This window comes from Spermophilus citellus (assembly GCF_964194105.1).
Source record: "Spermophilus citellus genome assembly, chromosome: 16".
NCBI lineage: Eukaryota > Metazoa > Chordata > Mammalia > Rodentia > Sciuridae > Spermophilus > Spermophilus citellus.
This window is the reverse complement of record NC_138196.1, coordinates 77893988-77903345: the sequence shown is the minus strand read 5'-3', so window position 1 is coordinate 77903345 and position 9358 is coordinate 77893988. Positions and strand designations below refer to the sequence as shown.

Sequence of the window (9358 nt, the reverse complement as noted above, 5' to 3'; positions counted from 1 at the left end):
CTCTGGGGCCTCCACTTTCTCTCATCGCAGGCCTTTACACATTAGGGTGAGATGTCTCATCCCCCTCTTTGGGCAGATGTGATTCCACTGGACCACAGAGGCAGCTCCCAGCACTGTGGCTACTGAGAGGACCCAGGACTCTCCCTCTAAGCTGACTCGGGATCTTCTGGATTTCTTCTCAAGGCCTCATTTATTTCTTCTGTCACTGGTCACTGTAAATGTTGGAACTGGCAAAATCAGGGCTCTCAGAGCTCCTCAAGTTTCCAGGCCCAGGGCAGACACTCAGTGCCGACCCACGTGGGTCTTGGGATTCCCACTTTATTTTCCTTTCACCCGATGAGTCTTTCTTTATGAAATCTTGGTACCAGGTACATATTTTTGTAAGTCACTCATTTCCTGTTTGGATAGGTTTGGACAGAAATCAAAAAGGGAGGGAAGGAAAAGAGGAGGAATGGGGAAAACAGAGAAAACGACTTCGACCCTATGATGGCCCCGGAACCCGAGGGCAGCACCTCACGCAGTTCTCAGGAGCGGTTAACAGGCGACTGCAGGAACAAGACCTGGCCCTGAGCCGCACCCTTGGTCCTTGGCTGAGGGTAGAAGGAAGCACTGGGGTTTTCTTTCTGGTTCCCTAACAGCTCCTCTGCCGAAGGGTGGGTTCAAGTCAGCGTGATTCAGTCACCCACCTTTAATGCACCCAGGCAGCACGAGGGTTTTCCACAGTATAGAAGAAGGAAGCCCTGAGACAGAGGGACCCCACCTGAACCTCAGGTGCTCCACTGACTCCCAGTATCAATCGTATGTCCACAGCAGGTTCCTGGGGGCCTCTGGCCTCTCTGGGACGTGTTCTATAAATTTCTGACGTTTGTGGGCTGGGGTCGTGGCTCAGTGGTAGCACATTCGTCTGGCATGTGTGAGGCACTGGGTTCGATCCTCAGCACCACATAAAAATAAATGAATAGAATAAAGGTCGCCTGGACATGGCCACCGTGATGTGGACCGAGTGTCAAGATGAGATGACCTACGTTTTGATGCTGCACTTGTCCATCGACAACTAAAAAAATATTTCTAAAAGATGCTACTTATAAAAAAAAAAATTCTGACATTCGGCTTCCATGCACCCCACAGGATATAGTTTTGCTTGGGATTAGACCTCATCCTATGGCCTGGACACGGCAACCGTGATGTGGTCCGAGAGCTCCTTAACTGGTATAGTCACCAAAACCAAGCCAAGCCAGAGCTTCCGTGAATATCCAGGGGAGAAGCATTTTTGGAGACCAAGCAGCCACCTCCTGAGCACCCCAACACAGACACACCCCTGAAACAACCACATTTTGCTTTATTAGGTGTTCCATGGTAATATAACACAGAGTTCTTAAGGAATAATAAACACGAGACTTGTCTTTTACCATAATTATTTTGCCATTAAGACAGTGGTTACAAAAAAAAAACAAAAACAAAAACAAACAAAAACAAAAGTCTCTTCTGGTTACACACATGATCAGCTTTAGCATTGAAAGGTCCTCCACTCAGGGGTCACAATCACAATCGCAAGGATTAAAAACCATCTATTATTAAGTCCTACACTGTTTTAGAGCATCAAGTCACTGCAGTTATTCAGTTCTGAGACACTGTCGATTTATTTTAGCATTTACATATGACATTCGTTTAACAGACACACACAGCAAGCCAACAGGTAAACATGCTTACACAGCCTGCGGAAATCTTCAGATTTTAAACTGTTTTTCTTTTCTTTTCTTTTCTTTTTTTTTTAAGAAAACAATCAAAACAACCAAAGTTACCATGACCTGGTACAGGAAAAACAGGAAGACAAGTGAATACTGACGAGCTGCTTGTGTTTCTTAGAATTGAAACAAAAATGTTTTCCAACTTGTTCAAATTTCCTCTAAGTGAAGGTAAGAAAGAAAGAAAAAAAAGAAACAAATATATTAAGTCAACCAATTAATTTTTCAAAAGTGCAATTCACCTTTAAAATAACAAATAAACAACAACAACAACAAACCAAAACCCCGACCATAACCCCGAAGGCAAAACGTGTGGATAGACAAGCGTCAAGATGTGACGACCTACGTTTTGATGTTGCACTTGACAAAAGCAGATTTGGTTTCATAGAAGCCTGCAGACCTGACATTGCTTACAAGGACCTGGAAACAGGTTTGGAAAGAAATGCGACACAAGTCAGCAGGGACAGAAAGCAGCCAGCTAGTGCAGGGGGGGTCTCTGAGCCAAGGGAAGGGAAGAGTGTGAGACACGAGGCCACCGTGGTCTAAGTGGGCCACATGCTGGACTTGAAAGGTTTTCTCCCACAACAGCCCTGACGTGACATACAATACATACAACATTTTTCTTTCCTCTTGCAAAGTGAACAGGTCTTTAAGTCAAAGTTCCAAGGGATTTTCTGGGTTGACAAGTTCTCCCTATGTTGCATTACATCTTTTGAAATAATTGAATGGGAAAAAAAAAAAATTGGTCTTTTCCCCCTAAGTGAAAAGGCCCAATATAGTCTAGAAACTTTCCAGGAGAAAAAAGATCTGACCTTCAGGGCCAGACTCCCATGGGCAAGGCCCCTCTAAGGTGGTAGATGGCTTGTGGTTGGCTGGTTCACCGGGTTACTGGGTTGGATTTATGGATTGGGCCAGTTAGCTCTGCATTTTTCTCCAATGCTCGGCTCTGTGTGGCTCCATACTGGACCCGTCCTGGACAGCATGGGTGAGAACCCAGCCCATCCCTGCACCTGGTAAGAGTCTCAAAGTCAGACACACCTCCTCGTGACGGTGGGCGGGTAGCACCACTCTTCCAGGACCAGGATAACATGTACTATGGTCACAAGGGCAAAGCTCAAGTCCTGCTGGACAGGTTCTGGCCTCAGTAAAACTGTTACCCTGGCAATCGGAAAAGACAACGGGGACAGGGGGAAAAATACCATCTCAGAGACAAGGGCCAGAGGAAACATGGAGAAAGAGCCAGATATCTGAAGGTACTCATGACTGACAACACTAGAGAGAGAGAGAGAGAGAGAGAGAGCAGAAAAATGGCAAAGAGAATCCTCAAAAGATCTAATCTGCTGCAAAATCTAGGCCAAAAAAGAAAACTTGCCCTTTCTCAACAGTTGACCCAGAAGATTACAGAATGGCGATGTGGACACTTTGGAGCCTCTCAGGAGGGACAAAGCGAGTCTGCCAACCACCCTGAGTCAGCATGATGGTTATATAATTGCATCATTAGGATGTCCAGTTCAAACCCTGTGTGTTAATATTGAATCAGACTTTCCAATTTAGTATTAAAAAAAAAAAGAACAAAACTCTAGCCCACCCCCTACCCCTCCCCAGCCCCACAAAAAAAAAAAAAAAACTTTTTAAAAAATTTAAAAAGAAAAGAAAAAAAGGCAGCTCTGGGCAATTCACTGTATCTCCCCCCATGACAAGGAAAGATGCTGACGGGCACAGGGGGGCGCGGTGGAGGGCGCCCTCGCTGGGGTTTGCTTTGTAGCATGTCTGAGTGTTGGGTGCAGCTCCGTGTGGGGATGGGTGGCTAGGCTTGGGTGTGGTACTCATGTACAGGGATGTAGGTGACAAATTCGTAACTCCAAGTGAGAGACGGAGTGCAGGGCCCAAGAGGGAGCCCCATGAACTGGCTGCCCACAGCAACTATCACAGGCTCTTTAAAAAAAAAAAAAAAAGAGGAAGAAGAAGAAGGAGGAGAAGGAAGGAAGTCTCAGAATGTCCTCAGGTGTCCCATCCCCCATTCCCAAGTGGCCTGCAGACCAGAGCTCTAGCCCAGGCTGGTGATGTTGGCACGGCCACCAGGGGGCGCCACGATGCGCTGGGTGGTACGGCGGGGGATGTTGTCATCAATCTGAGCGCCTGGAGGGAAGGGGAGAGAAGACTGGGTGAGGGGACACAGCAGTAAAACAGTCTCCTGCTTTAAACCCAAAAAGCAGTCTAGAAGGAGTGCCGGGCACAGCCTTCTCCATTTTTTTTTTTTTTAAACATGAGCTCAAACCCCAAAAAGGAGATGGACCAAAGTTAGCCCAAGAATTACATCCAGGACAAGCAGTCCTCGTGGGGGCCAGGCTGGATCCATTAGTGGGGAAGTAAAACCACAAATAAGACCCCGACATTTCACCCTGCAGCCTGTCCTGGTTCCTAGCGGGGGCAGCTTTTCTGAGGATACAGCAATCTCCCCCTCTGGTATCGTGTTTCCTAGTCCTACACACGCAATGAGGAGCAGGAACACAGGAGCATCTGGGATCCAAAATCCCAAATCCGAAACACTCCCAAATCTGAAACTTTTTGACCTCACTAGTGGACAGTTCCCCAGCTGGCCTCCTGTGGGGGCTGCAGTCAGAACACATGCACTCTAAAATAGCAGATAGAATTTCCTTCTGATCGTGGATGGTAGACACAAAACATGAGTGAACTTCATGTTTAAACTCGGGGCCAATCCCCAAGATATTTCATTATGTATATGCAAGTATCCTCAATATTAAAAAAAAAAAACCCTGAAATTTGAAACACTTCTCATTCCAAGTACTTGGGATGAGGGACCTGCACTTCTATATGACTGCATGACAAAAATAAGGTTCATTCTTTAAACTTTCTGAAAATGGGTAATCTCTATATGGCCTATATGGCAATTTTCTAGAAAAAAAAAAAAAAAGAGAGACCTGACAAGAAAAACATCTAATGAGTTATTTCTTTAACATATCGCAGGACTCTGGAGGGTGGGAAGCTCTGGTCACGGCCCAATGAAAGAGGGGAAGGAAGTTTCAAGGAAGGAAACCTTAAAATCTAGACCTTTCCTCTCACCAAGGGAATATCACATATTTTATCCCAGCAAATAGCGAACAGCTCTCCAATGGCTCTGATCTAAGCATTTTGGTTGAACATCAACTCAACTGATCCTCACAATTCCATAAGGGAGCTGCTACCATAGTCCCTGTTCCACAGAAGAGGAGATTGAGGCACACGTGGAGCTGGGCTATCGAGTTTGCTCCAGACTCCGGGACTACTCCCCCTGAAATATCAGTGTCCTTCCTGAGGATGGATACAACTAAAAAAATGTCCTTGCAATCTATTAGATCTTGGACCTAGAAGGGGCCTGGTAGTGCCACATGTGGCATAAACGAATGTGGAGATTCTGAAATCAACTGGTCACTGACTATAAAAAGATGCATCTCTGTTGACAGGAGTGTGTCCCACCTCCAAATGCAACTGCAACCTCGCGGAGCTGGCCTGCAGAGGGGCCCCTGGGCAAGCTGGGAACCTACCAGACAAGCTGAATCCAGACTGGTGCAGGTTCCGGACAGGCGGGGCCTGCTGTTTGGCAGGAGACGTCTTGGCTGAGGAGGCTGGAGTGACCGTCTTGGGCGTCACGGACACCTCACACACAGGTCCATCATACAGGCCGCGAGGGACTCCTCTTAACTCTGCCAGCTGCAAAACACAAGAGCCCCTCTGCTCAGGCCACAGAGGACACCTCCCCTTCTGGGAAGGAACATGGCCTGGAGCCTAGGCGTGAGGAGATGGAAGACTTTCCTTACAGACGGGAACAACAGGGACTCATGTGGCGGAGGACGCTGCAGCTCCAGGCCCAGCTCCCACGAGGTGGGCTACAGGTAACTGGTTATTCCACAATAACTAACATTTTTTAGATTTCTTCCCAAGGCACCTCAACCTTAGACCCTGGAAGAGTCCCCTAAACTTACAGTGTCCTGTCCAGGATCTGCCCCAAGCTCTTTCCAATCTCTCTCTTCCTGTAATTCTCATAGGGCTCCATCCTTCCCTGCCTCCCAGACCCCAAGCACCAACTGTGCCCCAGACACGGTCGGCTTCCAGGCTCATGACAGCCTCCCTCTCCAGTTCCTGCAGCTCCCTTCTCTGACTTGATCTCCTACTTCACCTTCAAAATCCAACTTGAAATGCCCCCTTCCAGGACACCTTCCCTCCTCTGGGCTCACGGCAGCTCCTCGCCACAGCACACGCTGCAGGACCACAGGGCGGCACACGCTGCCCTGGCTGGCTCTGAGCAGACCTGACTTCTCCACCCGGACCTCCAGCACCAGGAATAAGAAGATCGGGTCTCCTTATCCCCACGTCCCTCTGTGCTCGTCCCAGTATTCTGACGTCAGTGCTTCATAAATGTCGGTGGAACTGAACTTAATCCAAGACTTAAAAAAAAAAAAAAAGAAATTCCTAAGAACAAAAGCACTTACCCTGCTCCTTGCCTTGATGCGCTTGTAAACAAAGTCGGGGAAGGGCTTCCGGGGAACATAGCGCCCTGAGCCCTCGGTGACGTGGAGAGTGCCGTCCTCCAGGACGATCTTCCCCTGGCTGATGACCACCAGAGGGGAGCCCCGGCACTCCATGCCCTCGAAGATGTTGTACTCCAGAGACTGCAAGAGGGGAGCACAGGAAGTTCAGAGCAGGCCCCACCCCTTGCCCCTGCCAGAGTCGGGGCACGAAAGGTCTCTTGCCACCTTCTCCGGCAGGGCAGCCCCACCTCTCACTGACCCTCTAGGCCCAGGCTGGGCTGCGTGGCCCAGCATTTTTGACAGGCGTCTCCTATGAGACTTCTCCTGTTGGCTCTCCTCCATCATCAACTAAGGGACTCTCTTACCACCCATGGCATCTCAGCCACAGTAACACCCAGGAGCTGTGTGACTCTGGGCTAGGTCACTTTAACCCTGTCTCAGAGCTTTGGTTTCTTCATCTGTCACCTTTCCAAGTCTTCAGTGACAATGACAACACATTGTGTAGTTCGTCAGAGAACCCTGTCATCTGTGAAACGCCCTTTAGAAGGTGTGTGTCACCCTGGGTCAAGCCATCCACGTTATCCCACAACCCCTTGTCTAATACCTCTGCTTGAACCCTTCCAGACAGAGACTGGACATAGTGCCATCTTCCTGGGTCCCCATCCCAGGTCTGCCATTTGCCAGCTGTGTGAACCTGGACAAGTCCCTAACACCTTCCTCATCTGTAAGTGGCTAAGACCCACTTCAAAGGACAGAGGCCAAGCGCAAATGAAATGGAAGCAGCTATCTGGGGCTTGGCACTGAGGGACATTTGGCTTTTTACTGGGCTTTGCCTACAAGGGTGTGAGCCCTTTGGCAACCAAGGCCTCATGTGACACTTGTACTAAGCCTTGTCACCTAGGAATGAGCCCCTGGAAGGGCTCTGGGGACATCTCACTTTCAAACGATGGATGGAGGGACCAGCCCCACGGCTCAAAGTACCATAAAACCGAAGCATCCTAGGGTGGGTCACAGCACTGGGTACTCAGCCCTTCAGGCACCTGTAGGCAGGGGCTCCGATACGCGATATCCACACAGCTCCCCAAAACCCACGCTCATTGCTCCGTGGTAGGAGACACGAGTGACACAGGGTAAACCTCCTGCTGTGGCTAATGACACACGGCATGCTGAGTGCCGGGGCTGTGAGGCAGGTGAGGGCAGAAGAGAGGCGATCTGAAAGTCGCTGTTTCCCCACAGGGTCACCTGCAGGAAAGGCAGGGCAGTGCTGACCCTCTAACAGGTCTGAGTGGGAACAGACGGAGCCCAGCCTCTGTCTTCCTGAGGCTCATCCTCCGCGGTCCAGACGAGCACACCAGAGGCGAGTCCCCAGGTCATCTGACCTCAAGCCAGGACCCTGTCTGCTCTTTTCATTGTCTCTGGGGGAGGGACTGTGCGCGGGAGGGAAGCACTGTCTCCATCAACCCTGACAGCGGGCTGCGTGCTCAGCCTGGCAGTGAAGGGCCCTGGACGATGTTCAGTTCCAATTCTGGCTCAACTGCAAAATCACTGTGTGACATAGACCAGTCACTTCCACTCTCAATGCCTCCATCTATTTGTCTTCCCTCGTGGGGTGAGAAAACGCCCTTTACTGGGTGTCACATGACAGAGCAGGCAGGAGTGCCAAGCTAGGTGCCCAAGGATACGTAGGTTCCCCAGAGGGGATCACTCAGCACCCAGACGGGATCGAGGCTGGAAGTGGGCCAGCCAACGGGGACAGAGGGAAGGAAAGGCAGCCCCACACATGGACTGGAGCCCGCCTAGCCGCAGCCCCAGAACCTCTGTCCAGGTGAGGGGTTTGGATCCAGCAAAGGGCCCTAGCCTGTCCTAGAGAGATGCCAGAATCCCATCCCTGTGACGTGGGGCACTCGGGTGGGGTCCGTGCTGGCTAGATCAACTAGAACCGGTTCACTGGAGCCAACAGCTCTCCACCTAGAACTGCACCCAGAACCTCCTCTTGTTTCGTTAAGGAAGCACTTCAAGATTCAAGTGAGGTCCTGAGAAAACACTTCGGCCAGAGGCACCCTTCTTTTCCACAGCTCACCTGGTCCATGTTCTTTCGATTTTACACATAGATGATTTTTACAGAGGAATTGTGTTCATGCCCACTGCCCCACAGCATCACAGGACACACAGACCTCAGCTGCTGCGGAGACTGAGACCTTTAAAGACAGCACATTCCCAAGCTCAAGAGCCTAACTGAGAGGCGAGAGCTCCCCACACCTGCAGGTCCTAACCACCATCCAATGGCTGCACGTATTTCTTCTCTTTGGGGCGAAGTCAAGGTCGATCAATTCACTTAGGACAGTAAAACCAGCTGTCATTTTCTGTCAGGTTCCTGGGTAACACCACCCCCACAGAAAACAATGACATGTGAAAATTAAAGTGCCTGGTGACTCTCAGGACTGTACAATGACTTCTCTATTCAGGTCCCTTGCACCAAGCACCAGCAAAAGAGGTGCTGCCCCAAACCATGATGATGGAATGATGCCCAACTTCTAGAAGCTTCTTAGGACCCAATGTCACCTTGGGGATGCTGAAGGTAAAGCAGTACTCTAAAATGTGGGTGAGAGTAACATTCTTAATGACTTCACTGAAGAAAGGGAAATGGCTTTTTTCTTTTTGTTTGCTCCCTCAACAAATTTCAAGTTATCACACATCCTGGGGAAAATTCATTCCCAGCCCAGCAAGTACTTTTTACAGCCCCTGGGCCTCTCCCTTCCTCTGCCCCTTGTGTGCCTGTAACCCATGTGGATGAGGTGTGCGAGCTAACAGGCTTACACTGTTATGTGTCTTCGCAGAGATGGTTTTGATGCTGTCAGGGTCCCAGATGACCAGATCGGCGTCAGATCCCACAGCGATGCGGCCTTTCCGGGGGTAAAGGTTAAAGACTTTGGCTGCATTGGTGCTGGTTACAGCCACAAACTGGTTCTCGTCCATCTTCCCAGTAACCTGAGGGGCAGAGCACACACGACAGCAGGTCAGAGAGCTGCAAGGTGGGATGCTATCCAGCATAGAGAAGGGACATGCCACTGGAACACAGAGGTT

The 9358-nt window shown here is 49.8% G+C and overlaps 1 protein-coding gene across 1 annotated transcript in view; it reads right to left on the bottom strand.

Annotated features, from left to right (window-relative positions):
• Nucleotides 1-1446: 1446 nt before the first annotated feature.
• DPYSL2 (dihydropyrimidinase like 2) overlaps nt 1447-9358 on the bottom strand; it is a 62482-nt gene continuing 54570 nt past the window's right edge. Inside the window, exons 11-14 of the mRNA XM_081269041.1 lie at nt 9092-9262; nt 6236-6415; nt 5291-5456; nt 1447-3884 (exon numbers count right to left, since the gene is read on the bottom strand). Of these exons, the coding sequence (XP_081125167.1) occupies nt 3793-3884; nt 5291-5456; nt 6236-6415; nt 9092-9262 (609 nt within the window). The 3' untranslated portion in view covers nt 1447-3792. The remainder of the gene's footprint in view (nt 3885-5290; nt 5457-6235; nt 6416-9091; nt 9263-9358) is intronic.